We start from the raw sequence: 18,048 nt of genomic DNA, 5'->3' as shown, positions 1-18,048 counted from the left end.
CGCATATCTCCTCCAAATCCCATGCGATTTTCCAGATGCTCAGAGTCGAACAACATTTTGGAAAGCGATGGCTATAGGCTCTTCTCCGGATATCTATTAAGTTCGTTTCTAAAATCTTGTGAGTTGTCTTCACTCATCTTGTATGCAAACCTATGCTCTAAAACTATGGCCAACGTAGTGTGCATGCAGCCAGCATAGGTTAAAAGTGCTCAAATGGTCCATCACCAGAGCTTTAACCCTGCAATTGACTTGTGGTTTAAAAATCACACCGTTCAACCAGCTGGGTTTCTCAGACCCAAAAATTTATTGTAGTCTACTGTTAGTCCGTCTTATTTTGTACTGGTGAAACTAGAAATAGTTATAAAAAACAATTGTCCAAAGAATTATTATTTATTAGAAAAAATGTTACACTTAACGTACATTACATAACAAATTGTGAATAAAAAAATTTGAAAACAATATGACAAAAACATTTGCCTAAACGTAAAGTAAAATGTTCAATAAACACTAAAAAAGAAATTTTAATATACAGGGCGAGTTATTAGTATCCCGGCGGACGATAGTTGCTAAACCGTTTGAGAAAGAAAAAAATGTTTTATACAAAACTTGATTGACTCACCACTTTCTATTACGTAAAATTATTTTCCCTTACACAGGCGTAACGGAGAGTATGTAGATATTTTTAAATGGAACACCCTATATATTTTGTCATGTTGTGAATAGCATTAAATTTGTTTATACCGCTAATATGTTACTAACTCAATAGCATTTATAGTTCCTGAGATATTCAATGGTTTTTCCAAAATGTGTCCATTGCAGGATCTTTTTAAAAACCATGTAAAAACGACATTTTTTCCAATTTTGCCTCGAAATTATGTCAGATAATAGTCAAAGCCAGTAGATAAATGATAGTATCCAAAGATATTAGATACGCTATACAGCGTGTTCATAAAGCTTAGTTACTTTTGATGTTTTTCAAATAGCTTTTTCATAAGTTTTTTCAATGGAATTTTGATGGGTTGAATTGCCCATCAAGTTACCTTTAATTAATAATAAGTATATCATATAGCTAACTTTAGTAGTTTTTCTGATATTTAGAGTTTAAAGAATAATGTGTAATAAAACATACCGTTATTGTACTTAATATTATATTCTGTCTATGTTTATCAGTTTTTTTTTGTTCTTCCTTTTATTATTTGATTAATATTTTATAATGTAAAATAATTTTGCTGCCATATAGGTACCAGATTTTAATGCGACTTGGTACTTTATATGATTTAAAAAGATGTAAGTACATAATAAAATATGTAATTGTTCTGCCATAAAATTTACGATTTTAGAGAAAATAAGATGCACATGTTAAGAGATAAATCAAGATCTTTTATACACCGCATTAATGCTTGTCGAAGAGAAAATGGGCAGCATTTAGAACAACCTCTAAATATTAATTAAATTAATACCTACTTGTTGAGCAACGTTTAGTAATTGTTTATAGTTTGTTGCTGCATTTCCTTCAAATAATTTAGTAATTAAAAAAGGGATTTATTGTTCTGCCATTTAATTGTATTTTTTGTATTTTTAACACGTTTTGATTATTTAATTATTGAAGTTTTTTTTAAATTGTATTTTTATGTAATATTACTGATTCACAAAGGACAGACAAACAAAAAAGAAAAACAAAAAAGGGTGACAAAAAAAGAATATATTACATTCTGTCACTGTTTTAAATACAATAATGATATTTTATTACACATTTTTCTTTTAATTCTAACTAACAGGAAAACTATTAAAGGTAGACATATGACATACTTATCATTAATTAAAGGGAACTTGATGAGCAATTCAACTAGCACACAATGTACAGGCTGTTCCATATAAAAAACTTAAGAAAAAACCATTTGAAAAACATCAAATGTAACTAAGCTTTATAAACATCCTGTATAGTGTATCTAATATCTTTGAATACTATCATCTACCTACTGGCTTTTACTATTGTCTGACGTAGTTTCAAGGCAAAATCGGAAAAAATGTCGTTTTTACATCGTTTTTAAAAAGATCCTATAATGAGCACATTTTGGAAAAACAAATGAATATATCAGGAACTATGAACGCTGTGAAATAGTAACATATACGGTCGTATAAACAAATTTAGTTGTATTCATAATATTATTATAAAATAAACAGAATTTTACGTAATAGAGAGTGATGAGTCAAACAACTTTTGGATAAAATATTTTTTTGTTTTTCAAACGGTTTAGTAACTATCGACCGCCGGGATACTAATAACTCACCCTGTATATACAGTCCATGCACAAAATGTAGATGGTCAAACATCTTAAACAAAATTCTTTGCGCAGTCGATGCAGCATGGTTTTGTATGCTTTTAAACAGATGCATGTACCACAAAACATGCAAAAGTATTTCGATTTTCGGTCTTTGCAGTATTTGCACCTTTGTCGACCAGTCGAAACCGTTTGAGATTGTTGTATAGTTGAGAGTCCTGATAATTTAGAAGCTAGTCGTCTTAGTATTCTAGTCCAGGATTATTACTTTTATTTATTATGAATACCTTGATTGCTGATACATTTAATATGCCGAAGGAAAACACCAATGGTCATCTGCTTGTGTTTCGTGCAACGTGGTAAGATGTAAGAAATATGGTTGGTCATTCTCATAATGACCGCGGGTGCAGTATTGTCCACTTGAAAGGATTCTGCAAGTTGCAGTCCAGCATAAATCCCGAAATACGATGTGTAAAAGGTTTTTACATCCACTGTAATAAACACTTTTATCCCATATTTATTTGGTTTATTTGGAATGTAGATTCTTAAGTTACATCTTCCACGAAATGCTAATAGCATTTCGTCTAGGATCACATACTCACCCATGTATGATAGCAAGTTTGTCTAGTTTCTATTACTCCTTTCTTGTATCGGTATTGCCAAAACGTAGTTACGAGGCTGGGGATGCCCTAGGATCACTTTATACGCAATTGAAATCATTTAATTGCATTTAATTGTAATGTCCAAAGCCTTTCTCATAACTAAACGACAAAACCTAAAATTTAAAAAAAAAGAGAAAAACATGTATTTAGTAAAAATAAGAAGGTACCCAGAAGATAAATCAATTTAACAAAATATTTGGAAAGATACAATAAAAAAATGATTTTGGCAGATCTCACAGATCCAGCCCGTCAACTGGAGGGTTAAAAGTCGAAAGCGTAAATACATAAAATACTATATGCGGATATATCCGTCAGCTGTTTTGAGTTACTAAATGTCAAGACTAAGCTCCTTACATGTCGTGGCCGTGCTATAATTTCTATAAGCGACAGCAATAAATATTTACAAATACAACATAGTACAGGAGACATTGTAACGCTTTCTAAATCGTGCTTATGCCTAACATTAGAATTAAGAGCTATGTGTGGGATTTAGAGACGGAGTTGTACAAGTTATACTATACAGATAGATAACTTACATTAAATTAATTAAACCCTACAATGCAGAACAACCAACAGAGTATCACGGACGTACTTTCTATTGCCGTTGATTCTGTTAAAATTACTCTTAAAAATATTTTACTACTATTGAAACCTGGACGAAAATAAGATTGGCGAATACGTGAGATAAAAAGATTTATCAATCAAGAAGAATACTAAATAAATTACTACTGCAAAGGAATCTGAATCTTAATGAAGAAACTAATTTAACAATCAGGTTTCTAGACTTATTGACGAAGTGGAGTTTATGGCTATCAACACTCATAGGCAGACATTCTCGCTCCACACTCAAGCACAGATACGTTCCTAAACACGTTGACTTCTTCGCATTAATGTTTAAGTAAAATTGTGATGTTGGAGCAATAAGTCTAGCTAAATCTCCATTTATACAATCCGAAGCACAAATGAGTTGGTCAATAGAAGGAGTGATGTAAATGGATATAATTAACGAAGGTATAAAACTTAAAATAAAACACGCAACAGGTTATTTTAGCAGAGGACTTCAGTACTTAAGTAGTTATAGCTAGTCAGTAGATTAAATATCGACTTTGGATTTCTTTATTTTCTGTTGATATAATACCCGAAGAACATTTCCTGTTTTAATTGACTTGTGAGATTAGTCGCAAATCAAAATTTATTATGGTACAGTAAGTCTCATTAGTTTTTCTGGGTTGATTTTGTTCCAGAAGGTGTATTTGGTGATATATTTCTAGTTGTGGTAGTCGTTTAGTCGTTCAAACTGTATAAAATGATGAACAAGGAGACTTTATTAGGCATAGCAACTTATTCATTGGCTATGCGGACCGTAGATCAAACGATGAAAATAATTCATCATTAATAATGCAGAAGATAGACTGTGCTTTTTAAATATTGAGTTCTAAATGGAGAATATTATGGACACTAAACCTAATCTTCTAAATATTTAAGACGCTAGAATATCAACACAACATTCCATCTAAAGGATGTGAAAGGGACACTTTCAAAAATTTTGTGGATATAATGCAATTTAAACTTTAATGATTACTCGTAACATCATCGATAGCTGTTTCAATTCTAAGTTATAATCAATAACGCCAAGTATTTCTACGTCAAGAATTTTTAACCCAAGTTAATCTACTTTTTTAATAATCTATCTTTAACAAAACCCTTTTAACACTAAACCTACCACGACGCGACGGGTCAAATGGCCCATTTTAAACTTTTTGTTAGAATTTCTTGTAAATAACATCGCCATTTGCCTTTAGTACTTTTATTTAAAAACACATCAAATGTATTTTTCAATATTTACTCTTTTCTACTATTTTATGAGTCAAGAATTCTTATTTCATTATTTTACTAATAATTTTTATCCCAAAAATGTCGAAACAATCAAGATATTTGAAATCATTAGAAATTATAAATAACATAGATGAACAGTGTTCGAAATTTAGCGAACAGGAACTACCTGAAAGTGAAGTGGATAGTATAGAACAACATGATGACTCATTTGACACTACGGACGAATGTGAGACCTCAGGACAAGAAAGTAAAGACGAGAATATTTTGAATATATCTAGAGGACAAAAAAGAGAAAGATCGTTATCGAGTTCCGAAAATGAAAGTGATCTGGAAGACCGATGCACTGAAATTGCCGCTAATGGTACAGTTTGGCAAGAACTAGAACCAGGACGAACTCAACACCTAGACGACCGTCAATTTATAATATTTTTAGGGAAGTTTTAGGCCCGACAGCATATACCAAACGAAATATTATGAAGGGGAAAGTGAGAGAGGACTACATTTTCTTTGCTTATTAACTATCATGTAATAGAGCACATAAAAAAATGCACAGAAGAAGAATCCTCTCGAGTATTAGAAACTAAATGGAATCTCATTTCTATGAAACAATAAATGGGCCCTGCTTCTTTTTCAAAAACCATGAGCACGAATGCTTTTTGTGAAATTATGCGGTTTATCAGGTTTGATAAAAAAAGTCAACGAATCCAGCGTTTACCAACAGATAAATTTGCACTAATATCTGAAGTATGGTACAAATTCATCGAGAACAGCCAAAATTGTTACAAGCCTGGGGAACATGTAACTATCGATGAACACCTTTTCTCAACCAAAGCGAGGTGTAGGTTTACGCAATATATGTCGAATAAACCGGAAAAGTTTGGTATAAAATTCTGGCTAGCATCTGACGTCAGCACCAAATACACTATAAATGGATTTCCATATTTGGGGAAAGATGAAAACAGAGGAGCTTCATTTCCGCTTGGGGAATTCGTTGTTTTCAAACTACTGGAACCATTCACAGGATGCGGAAGAAACGTCACTACAGATAATTTCTTTACAAACGCATCACTAGCTGCAAAATTACTAGAAAAAAGAACCACTCTTGTTGGAACTATCCGCGGAAATGAAAGACAACTACCAAAATTTGCCAAGCAGCCGAAACACGGTATGCCACGCTTCTCAATAAAATTATATAAATCGAGACATTGTTCATTTACCATTTGCAAAAGCAAGCCAAACAAAAAAGTGCTTCTACTAAGCTCAAAGCATAAACCTATAAATATCGAAAAAAGCGATAAGCGTATACCTGCAACGACATTCTTAACCTGGCTGGGTTTTATACAAAGAAACAACTCCCGAAAAAAATTCTAGACAACAATTTTTCTTTCAATTAGCTGAAGAACTTGCCAAAGGACACATTATTCCGAAGCGAATTTTCTAATAAAATTTTTTCGAAATGTTTATAATAACCGCACGGGAAATGTTTAAAGTCGTCCAATAGCGGTTTACGGAAAAAGTTTATTGTTCTTTCCGTGTCGAATCTATTGGTGAGTACACGTGAGAAACGAGTTATGAACGGCGCGGACCGGCCGAGGGTGAGACCGATTGCCTGGGTCTGATTTACGATCTGCTATTGGACAGTTCCCGTGCGGTTATTATAAACATTTCGAAAAAAATTTATTAGAAAAATCGCTTCAGAATAATGTATCCTTCAACCGTATAATGCTCTGATCCGGAAGATACGGGATACCGTGTATATAACATTTTAAAGACGGGCCACTTGATCCGCTGTGGTAGGAATAGATATACATGAAGTATCGGTAGGTTTAGTATTAAACTAATAAGCCCACAATACATGCAGTACAATTAACAACAAGATGTGAAAAGGTGACAAGAGAGGAGGAAAGACCACAGGCACCTCATCACCATATAAAGTGGAACTACAAAAAGAGATTAATAAGAAAAAAGAGGCATTTGAGATGTTGCTGTAAAAGATAATGCCATGACATCATATTAAGGCCATATGGCCTTTGAAGATGCCATCACATTAGTTGACAGAAGTTGTGGAGGTCTTGTGGAATTTTTGAGAAGGAAGAGAAAATGCAACGTTTACTATCTGGTTATTAATAGGTTATTTAAATGTTGATTATCTACTAGATTTTAATAAACTGCGTTTAAAGTAATAGGACCACAACACATTCAGTACAAAAATATGGTCTGGGCTACTTTTGGGACGAATAATTTTAGGTGCTAAGAAGTTGCCGAAGTAATAGGGTCATCCAAGGAGCAGCGTTGAATATCATAAAAGTATTGCAGAGACGTATGGAGCTAGTTGTCGTGATTTATGTTCAATATAAAGTTAGTAACATTTTTATTTTTTCAAGAAGTCAGAGCTAGATTAACTTGGGCAAAAAATTCTTGACGTAGAAATACTTGTCGTTATTGATTATAACTTGGAATTGAAACAGCTGCCGATGATGTTATGAGTAATCATAAAAGCTTAAATTTCATGATATTATATTAATCAGCGTCTAAATAACCTACTATTAATAACCAGATAGTAAATGTTACATATTCTCTTCCTTTCCAAAAATTCCATAACACCTCTGTCAAGTAATGTGATGGAACCTTCTTCATTACATCTTAATTTCATTCGAAACATTGTTTCAATGTGGTGTCACGGCATTATCTTTTACAGCAAAATCTCAAATGACTTTGAATTGAAAGTTTCATCACGTATCATTCTCTGGTAAAGACCATGTAGAAATTTTTCAACCTATTTCTTTTATTATTCTAATGATCGGCATGTATTAACAAACACCTTCATTTGAATAATAGCATAATATGCGTAATTTTTGCACATTCCACCTTAATAATTTTTTCGATGAATATATTAGTAGCATCTAGGAAATTGGCTAATTTAGTCATAATTTGGTCTATTTTTGGGTGGTTATAAAGCAGTTTTTTTTATTCTATAACAGGATAGCACTAAAATCCCAAATTCAAAAAAATCATCGAACACTAACATTCGATGTTTCATAAATTATACACAATTCCTGTACATAAATATGGTAAAGAATGTCATTTCCGCTTCTATTATGAATTTAATATTCAGTATTTTTAAAAACTGTTCATTCTTTTGAAAGGAAACTCATAATGGTTGGTTTTTATATCTAGTATTTCTTTTATTAGTTGTGGTTATTTATTCTTTTGTTAGTTACCAAAGAAAAGAATTTAAAGCTATGTCATAAACAAGAATTCACTTGAAACCGTAATGGATTCGACATTATAGAGAGGAACTCGAGTAGCCCGTAAAATGCATACAACTTGTTAACTTCGGTCGGTGAAAAGAATTAACCAATCATGGCGTAAAAAAGAGGAAACTATTATTCTAAAGCTTTCGTTTTCAAGAAAGAATAAAGTTCTAAGAAGCTATTATGAACCATTTATGTTTAAAAATCTAATTGTAATTTTACCATTTCAAAATATATACATTTATTTCCTTTTCCAGGTTGAATGAATCGATATTGGATAGCGGGAAAGGTTTTTTCTACGAGCTAATCAATTTTCTGCCTTAAAAGGTGAGTTTTTATAATCGTTTTTTTACAACTAGCAAGTTGTAAAAACGTGTCGAGTTGTAAAGATGTGGAGTATACGACCGATGACTTCACCCAATGTCTAATTTATAACTCTGACCGAATTCCATAGAAGTGAATAAGTAAACGACCTTCATAAAAATCTTAACTCCTTAAAAGAACATTTTTTAAATAAAATTTTCTTTGATTATTTAATCTTAATTCTTTGGTAATTAAAAAACTGTGTTGTTATTTTTATGATTAAACGATTTTTCTTTTGATATTTTTGAGGTCAACGTCATCAATGTCCCAAAATTTCGAATTTAAATATTTATATTCATTGTAAAGCTTTGGTGGTCAGTCCGGCATAAGTTAAATTCGTCACGGTTTCGAACGAAATTCAACTTGGCGTTATTAATGCAGGTACCGCTAGCGGATCCGTGCGCAATGTATTCCGTTTTATTCATCTTAATACAGGGACACATATCAACCTGCTCTGCTTGTCCCCTTTCCAAAAAAAAAAGAACCCTTATTCTTGTTTCTTAATAAAAAAAATAAAAACAAATCGAGTATTAAATGAGACGGCTACATCATCTCAAGTCCAACTCATCTTCCAACGAATAAACGCACTTTAATTATTCTCTTCATTATCACCACTTATTTTACTTAAAACATAATCCCTTAACCCTAAGAAAAATCAAAAATAAAAAATATATTTTGAACTCATTATTCACGAGTAATTGTTTACCTGGAAAAGTGTTACGTTGTAATCGCCTTAAGCGCTTAACATAAACAAATTCGTCAGGTCAACCGAATCACCCACCAAAAATAAAAAAAAATTAAAACAAGAAGAAAAGAATGAAGAAGAATAAACAAGAAAAAAACATACAGCACAAACTGGCACTAATAAATACGGGGAAACGGAAAATCGTCGACCAAGAAGGTCTCTTCAAACCACGAAGAAACAACCCAATAAGAAGAAGATGGTGGAAAGAAAGAGATGGAACTAGAAGGAGAAAGCGTTGCGGATACACCAAAAAACGATTCGAATTGGAAGAAGCAGGCGGAGAAGACGACGACGCTCAGAAGAGAGCGCAGAAGGAAAGAGAAGAAGAAAAAAGGAGGTGACAATTATAAAAGATGCGCGTCCAGTTCTACAATGGACTGTTTATAAATCACTCGGGGCAACCTTCGGTCGGCCGATAAGGCAGCGCCTGAATTACCTACACTGCTACCGTGGATTATGCCTCCGTAATCCGAATTTATTGGTTTCTCATATTCGTTTTGGTTTGTTAATGGCGTTTGTTCTACCGGGACCCGTCCTGACGACGCCAAACCAACAACTCCAAGAACTAACACATAAAGCAGTACTACACTTATAGTAAAATATGATATGATCAACAGATGCTTAACTAAATATAAATTATTGTAAATAATTTAAATAAATAGAGTAAATTAAAAATCTTTTATTGTTACATTCTTATTAAGACAGTGGTTTTTATTAATTTCAGTAATTGATTAGATAACTTTATTAAGATGTTTCAAACAATCCAAACTGATTACAAATTTCAACAATTTTTATAATGCATATTCGAAAATATTTAAGTTTTATAAATATAATCTAACACTATCACAAAGTGAGTTTTTAAAACGCTCCGTTTAAAACAAATCGAAAATTGGCGAGTTTGTGACTAAAATGATAAACAGAAATCTAAAATGAATGAAATTTATTTAGAAACTATTGTTTCTGTCTAACAAAAACGTATTCATGCAAATGCGCTATCGCCGCGTACATGCACCATTAGAAAGAGCAGAAAATTTTCGATAAGATAGATATGGTTCTAGAGTTTTATCCTGGTCATATAAGGAAGTTATCGACCCGAACAAGGTTTAAAACTAGCTAAAAAGTGTGAATTTAGTAGTTTTTGGACAATAATGTACTTGTGCAAGCGTGTTATACACCATTAGAAAGAGCAGAAAATTTTCGATAAGATAGATATACTTCCATAGTTTCCCCCCTATCAAATAAGAAAGTTGTTTAGAGAAAGACCAATTAACCATTTCTGGTTGTAGGAATGTATATTAAGGGTGATCTAAGCATGACGCCGATAGATATTGACGAAAACCCTGATTAAGATCGTTGAAGGAGCGCTGTTTCTGACTATGATAACAGTTTTTTAAAATTCGGTTTGATAACAATTGCACAAGGGCTTGAATGTTGGTGATTTTGAGCTATTTTAAGTACAGAGCGGTGTTCTTCAGTTTTTATTGATCTTAATATCAACTTATCGGCAGACAAAAAAAGTGCGGTTTTAGATAGAGAAAGAATCAAGCTTTCAAAAGGTGCATATAGTTTTTCAGTATCTCTAATAATAAGGAAGATATCAGCTAAGGAAGTAGATAGGAAATTACGGGTAAAAGTTTGTTGCTGGGAGGTTTGTTGCCATCTTTGCACGGGTTGATACATGTGTGGTAAGCAACCTAAAAGAATTTTGCACGGTTAAACAAAATCTCCATGAAGCTTTTATCCCAAATATAGAGAAATTTTGCCTTAAGAGCCATATAACATTAAATGGGTATATTTTTCTTGTTGATTTGGTAATTCTTAAACCTGGGAAAACAATCTAAACTTGCAAAAGTTATCATCTTGATAAATTCATCTTTATCCAGTCTACGCCTACTTCAGCTGACTTTGTCCTCTATGCCAGCGGCCTTCCACACTGAAAAGTGGAAGTTTTTATAGGTAATTATGTTCCGATGCTCTCGACACTTTAAATTCTTTAATTTCGCATTTTTGCAAATCACCCCTTTTTATGATAATCGAACATTTTCTGTTCATGAACGATATAGTACAAAAAGTGAAGTACTCTATAGTTCGTGTGTTGTTCTCACCCTGAATGAGAGAATATAAACAATTTACGAATTTGTTAATTTAAATCGCAGTGAAGTTTTATTAGTACATATAATCGGTGTTTATATTATGTAAGGATCAAGCAAAAACTCATATATTTCTTGTATTAGTCTGGAATAAGCAAAATATTGTTTAATGCTCAATAATACCGTTCAATTGGCTTCGTATACAAATGATATCAACATTATGATCTGAATAAACAAAACTCATGCTCCAAAGCAAAACCAATACGATGACTAGCAAAATTTCTCGATCCTGTAAAACGATACAATCACTTGAGAAGTGTGTTAGGCAACAATGCATATTTTGCACTGGCAAACTCATTCAAGTCAAGAACAATACATTGTAACAATAAAATTAGACCATACAATACTCGATATTGATATATATGAAAGAAAACTAAGGAGAATTTTAGCCCCAATTCAAGAAAGCAACGAGTAAAGAAGTTGATACAATTATAAATATCAAGGGACCAGAGCTATTCAATTACATCAGAATCCAGAGACTACAATGGATGGATCACGTTTCGGGGATGAAAAAAAAGGGGTGATTTAATGGCGATAAACAGCGAAATACAAGGAATAAGACCGAAACGAAGGTCACGGAAAAGATGGAAAGAGAAGGTTGATATTGATGCAAAAGAAATGTTAAAAACGAGAAGATGCAGGAATTAGAAGAGAGATACAAAAGATAGAGACGTATTTAGGTGAAATTGAAGGATGTTGTGCAAGAACTTTTTCTTCAAATTGTGGTAGATTGGTCTTCAAAAGAATTTTTGGTGCTATAATAACTAAAACGTCTCTTGAAAGAGATCTTGAAATCTTTGTTTTCATTGTATCGCTGGCATAACAGCCTGCAAATGTTCGATTGAGGTCAATATGGAATAAAGGCTCGACGCACACGACATAGATGTCGAAGGCTCAGTAGACCACGCGACATCTAAAGGCAAGCAGGCAAAAATTAAACACTACTTGCACAAATACAGAATGCCAGAAACACAATGTTTGGGTTTTAGAGCAATCGTCATGATAAGAAATCCACTATTAATAATTCGTTGCATCAGCGCCAAGTTCGTGGTATCGTAGTATCGTGGTTTTTATATTACACGATTATAACGGAGACATTTAAATAATAAATTCAACAAATCTTCGTTCTTCCTCTCAATATTCCTATTCTATCCGGCTGTTCTAGTTAGTTCTGCTCTTCTGATATCGATGTCCATCTTTCCGGTGGTCTTTTAATATGCGGCTACCCTACTTTGGCACTCTTTGCTAATCTGTTCTCTCCCATCGACCCCTATTAGCCTTAGCGTTTGTATCTTAACCTTTCTCAAAATTTCTTTCTTCTTGCTTGTGTCTGACCTTATCTCAGTTCTATATGTAGTAAAAGGACGTAATATGGAAAAACAAAGCCATAACTACGGCTTTATATTACCCACATATCCTGGTGGGTTTATTCGATGATCAATACTAGTCATTAATTTTGTTTCTGGTATTGATATTTCCATGTTATAGTCATTAGGCGTCTGGTAAAATATTGTGAAGTATTCGCTGAGGATTATCTTCAGTGTCGGCAATGAGTATCATCTTGGTCATCTGCGTAGCACAGTATCTCTATCTTTTCGGCTAATATGTTATATCCTGCTATCGTTTCATTAACATACTCGATGATTTTCAAGCTGGATTTCCGCAATTAGTTTATCATCTAATTTAATCTTACTGCAAAATCTGGATTAAATTGGCATTGCACAAGTTGTAGTAATGACATAAGATGGTCAAGGAAGATGTGAGGCTGCAGAATATGTTGGTAAGGACCTATATAGTGTTCATAATATAGAATAGGTATACCATTCAGATTTTCAAATTGATCAGACTCTCACCTACACCATCGTCCTGATTATTTCCACATAATTTCTCTCAAAATTTACAAGGAAGGATGTCTTTCTTCTAATACTTAGGATCAGTAACTCTATCAATCTAAACTATTGTAGAGTACATTGCGTTCTTATAATTAGTTGTAATCAAGGTCAGGGCCCATGAAAACCAAGCGCTATCTTGTCTTCTTTAATAAATGGAGAAATCCCATAGCATCTATGAAATTCCCATAGATGCTATGATGCTAGAACGTTAAATCTATAACAAAGTTCTTCCAATCATTATTATTATTATTATGTACGTGACAATTAGTTATAAAAAACGAACAGTAAGATATTCCAGGTTAACTAGTTTTTTTCTTTTTCTGCTGTTTATTTTTGTATACAAATTCTTCTGGACAGTCACAAGCAACCGCGTTTTTTTTGACAATCATTGGTGGACTCCTATTTTGCTTAGATGGTAAAATGATCTTCAGCATCTTGATGGATTCTAAAAAAAAACTAAACATTACCTTCTACCACCTACCTTCCAGCACCTCTAAATTGCGGATTATACACATTACGTCATGGAAATGATGTATTTTGGACATCTAGAATTAACCGCAAAGAAATATCATCGGGATAACTAAAAACCAACCGCGACTATCCTCAGAATACAATTATAAAAGTTTATTACAAATGTTTTATAAAGATTACTTACTGGGATTTATAATATTTGATTAATAAAGGCTTAAGTCCTATTACTAATAGTTTTATTGTATTTGTTTTATAATGTTACTCATATTTTCTTATTTATATTAGATATCGTTTCCTGTTTTGAAATTTTTAGTTTTTGGAATTTGTCTACATAAAACGTTCGTTTTCCTCTTTACCGGCTTTAAAAATATCGTCTAAACAAACAATAATACAATCTAATGGTATGGTAAATTCATTACCAAAGCGGTGAAATATTCGAGTTGCGTTTTTTAGCCCAAAAAGTTTTCGTGTAATTCGAAATGATGGAAAGAGGTTGTAATTCTTGTGTAAATGTCTTCTTCTGCTGCAAATTGCAATTACTAAGTACTAAATCTTCTAAGTAGGAATGTAAATTTGGTATCGAAATAGGACCAATCCAACGATAACGAAACAGGATTAGAAATGATTTTATTAATTATATGGAAAATAAAAGTAGATTTCTTTGAAGATAATTTTTATTTAATAAAATTCTAAATAAATTTATTATGACAATTACAATTAAGAATTCATATTAGGGTATGTTTCAAAACATCTTTATCTTTTTCTATTAAAAGAACAAATTCTGTTCATGTTAAGTATAAAAAATACAAATGAAATTTGATAAAACATCTCTTTTTTGGACTTACTTAAATATCTCTATATATTTCTATTATTCGAATTTTAGTGAATCACGTATTTTCTTTCCGGAAGGATCCACATATTTAGGTGGTACATGAATAGCTACTTGTGTTGGTTGGATAACCCTTGCTTTTTCCATAGTATTATGATTATTCGCCTTATCCACTTGAATATGCCTATTAATCTCTGGAAAGATAGATTTTGGAACCACATTTTCAATATTATCGCTCATTTTACCATGAATTATGTACCATTTATTACTCAAAACTAAACTTGCTTCGCTTTAATACTGTTATATAACTTGATTATGTTGACTTTATTTATCGCTGTTTATCAGTTTATATTATTTGTTTAGAAAAAAAAATAGTGGGTATTACAATTTTTTATGTAAATGTTTAAGAATATTTTAAATAACAAATTTTATATCCGTTTCTATATCCGTTCCAAACGTTTCTACCTATTAGCCATCTATCCATCTACTTCGCCCAGTTCCCAAAGATCGATCATGAGTTAGTTGTTTCTGGCGAAGGTAAATCAAGCGAAGGCATAAATCCTTTGCTCTAAAATAAGCCGAGGTCGCTGGCGGCCAAGACGTTACACTAGGTTAACTAGTTTTTCCATAAGATGATAATAATTATAAAGCAGAACTTTAAAAAAATTTCTATTATGGTGGTCCTAACAGAAACAACTATTCCCACCAATACCAATAGAATAAAAAAAGCAAAGTACCTATAGTGTAAGTGCACCTACCAAAGATTATAACAACAGATTTTCTAGGCTTTATATTTTATAGTAATTTCCTAAGAAAGTAGCTTACCAGTCTCCGAATATCCTCAATTGGTTTCAGCAATCCAGCCCCAACACAAACGAACCTAACAACTTAACTCAAACAAACAGAATTCAACCTCACGACTTAACCATATATCTTACAACGTAACCGAGCTTAACACTTCAATAGTCGCGTGTCATTTAAGAGATGACGTAGATAGTTTGTCTGGACTAACCTGTTAATACTTTTGCATCATAGAAAAATTTATATATATTTTGCATGCATTGAAAGGTCATCTAAGGGATGAAGTAGGCAGTCTGCCTGGACTAACCTGTTAATACTTTTGCATCATACAATAATACATAATATGTTTTGCATGCATTGACAAGTCATCTAAGAGATGACATGAGCCCACTCTTGTAGTAACCGGAGGCACGACTACTGGAGTGTTAATCAACCTGAATCTAACTTAACCTACCACAGCAACTCAATACAACTTCTAACCTACAACCCAACTGAACTACGGATCTAAGATAATTTACCTTTAGAACTCAATTAAAATTTACAACGTAATCCAATCTTATAACAATCAATCCCACTCCTAACCACAACCCAATGTAATCATAACAAGCTAACCCAATAGAACCCAACCCAATGCAACCAAACATAGCAACTCAATTCAACCAAATATAGCGCAAATTAACAACTATTGCCAACCTTACTACACAACCCAACGACATAATGTAACCCAACTTAATTCAACAAAATAACCTAACCCAAACCAATCTAACAACACAACGGAACCTTACACAAATTAACAGCCCAACGGGCAATCTACCTTAACATAGGGATTGACATAACTCGTTAGGCTAGTCATGTTAGTCTTTGTTGTTATAAATATAAATATTATAGATCTTTTTCCGTACCTATGTTGCTGGACGAGTTTCCCTCTCCCCACCTGTCTGCCGTACATTAACAATAATAATGAACTTTAAGAAGTTCATCAACGCCTTCGGTGTAACTGTTTCCGCTGTAAATGTATCTTAAACTTAAAGTATTCTTAATTATAATGTCTCTCATTACCTCCGGAAGTCCTCCGGAAAGAAAGAAATACATGTATACATTTGTGCTAAGGGCAAAATACAAGAAATACAAACAAATATAATGGGCAGAAAAAGTGATATAAAAGATACAAATAGTATATCTATATTGCATACTATGCAGGGTGAATCAGGTATGAGTAGAAAAAATTTGAGGGATTATAGATTCCCTTTTTATGAATAAAAAATTCTTATAACAATGTCCTATTCTTTGCCATTCTTAAGATATGATACGATAAAGTTAAGGGTTTGAAAGTTTAAGTACTGCTGTGTAAAGAATTATACTAAGCAGGCTTTGCTTATGTATATAGCTTTAATTTGACACATAAAAGTTATTTTTGAGATATTTTTTTAGAGGTTATTATACTTTATACGAATAAATTTATCACTTCTGTTTTATCATTCTTTAATGTGAAAATTTACAAAAACTTACGTTTTAATAAATAAACTGGCTTATTGTATTAAAAACACCAAAGTTACAAAACTAGAAACAAATTAGAATTTGCAAAGCAAAGCCTGCTGAGTATAATTCATTAACCACTAGTACTCAAACTTGTGTATCTTCTGGCAGTAGATACTAAACACGGCGGAGATGGTATAGATACAGCAAGTTTTTGTTCAATGTTTTTCATACCCACATGGTAATTGGTAATCAATAAATGTATGGATCGTCGCGTACTAACATTGGAATTGCACTCTATAATGATTTTCTGCAATGGTTCTCTTTTCCTACAATATTTTTTTGTTACTCGTTTGTACTGAAATGAATCGGACACATGTTTGCATGAACTTTTTACTAGAAATAACTTAGTGAACATGCTCCATTAGTGCTTGTAGAACTTCATGAAACAAACAGTATACTCCATTAGTAGCCGACATGGGTGGTATGCTGAGACATTTATTCAACTTGTTGATATATCTGTGAACGACGATTGCTTATTTGAGAGAACTGACATGCAAGTTTATCCAAAAATAAATTTCGTTTCATTTAATTCCAGACCTAATGATGTTAGGCCAAAAAAAATTTGACTTTTTCCAACACTTGTGGAAAAAGGAACATGCAGTAACTCTAATTTTTTCGTAATAATGAACAAAAATATGTATAGGATTTCATGTATATTTAATGGCAATTCATTACCATACATATGTATATTTGAAAAATTGATATAAATTTTCAATTAAATAGGTCGTCCAATTAGAATTTGAATTTCCTAAATATCTGCATTAATGACTCTAATTAATAAACCTTTTTTTCTTATTAAATTTAAACCATTCTATTCCTATTTAAGCCGTCAATTTTAATTTTATATTTAACAACTATATTATGCAAGAGAGATCTTCTTGATCGGAGACGATATAACTCGTCGATCAATTAAATGGCTTCGGGTTTTTTTCTCACACACGGTTGGAGAAAGGGTCCTGCGGTTGTGTCGTCGTCGTTCTCTCCTTCGTCGTCGACGCCGTCGCAGTCGTCGAAATCGTCTTTTTGTAATTAAGGAACAGTTAGAAAACGCCGCCACCACCGCCGCCGTCGCCGGTGTGCAACTGAAAGAGCCAGACCGCTTGCTACCGAATCCAGTCGGACGGCGATAAATCGCCTTTTTATGAACTTATGTAAATGGGATACGTTGATGGGTATAAATAGATGGAGGCGAGGCGAGGTCGTCGTGTGCGTGCCTCTTCTTCT

The 18,048-nt window shown here is 32.8% G+C and overlaps 2 protein-coding genes across 4 annotated transcripts in view; both read left to right on the top strand.

The window, feature by feature from the left end:
• Positions 1-18,048, top strand: part of LOC111420504 (homeobox protein OTX2) — a 125,765-nt gene that overhangs the window by 65,023 nt on the left and 42,694 nt on the right. For 2 of the 3 annotated variants that reach the window (XM_071196965.1, XM_023053510.2), the window contains one exon: positions 8,292-8,361. The exons of the other annotated variant lie outside the window; for it this stretch is intronic. The gene's annotated coding sequence lies outside the window, so the exon portion shown is untranslated. The remainder of the gene's footprint in view (positions 1-8,291; positions 8,362-18,048) is intronic. 3 annotated transcript variants of the gene reach the window in all.
• LOC139430100 (uncharacterized) lies at positions 4,859-5,224 on the top strand. The gene has a single exon (XM_071196749.1). It carries the CDS (start codon positions 4,859-4,861, stop codon positions 5,222-5,224), a length of 366 nt encoding a protein of 121 aa, XP_071052850.1.

Source organism: Onthophagus taurus, chromosome 1 (assembly GCF_036711975.1).
Source record: "Onthophagus taurus isolate NC chromosome 1, IU_Otau_3.0, whole genome shotgun sequence".
NCBI lineage: Eukaryota > Metazoa > Arthropoda > Insecta > Coleoptera > Scarabaeidae > Onthophagus > Onthophagus taurus.
This window is presented reverse-complemented; position numbering and strand designations above follow the sequence as displayed.

Excerpts from the sequence above, each read along its gene's own strand:
- LOC139430100 (XM_071196749.1), top strand. The coding sequence starts at position 4,859 with ATGTCGAAACAATCAAGATATTTGAAATCATTAGAAATTATAAATAAC.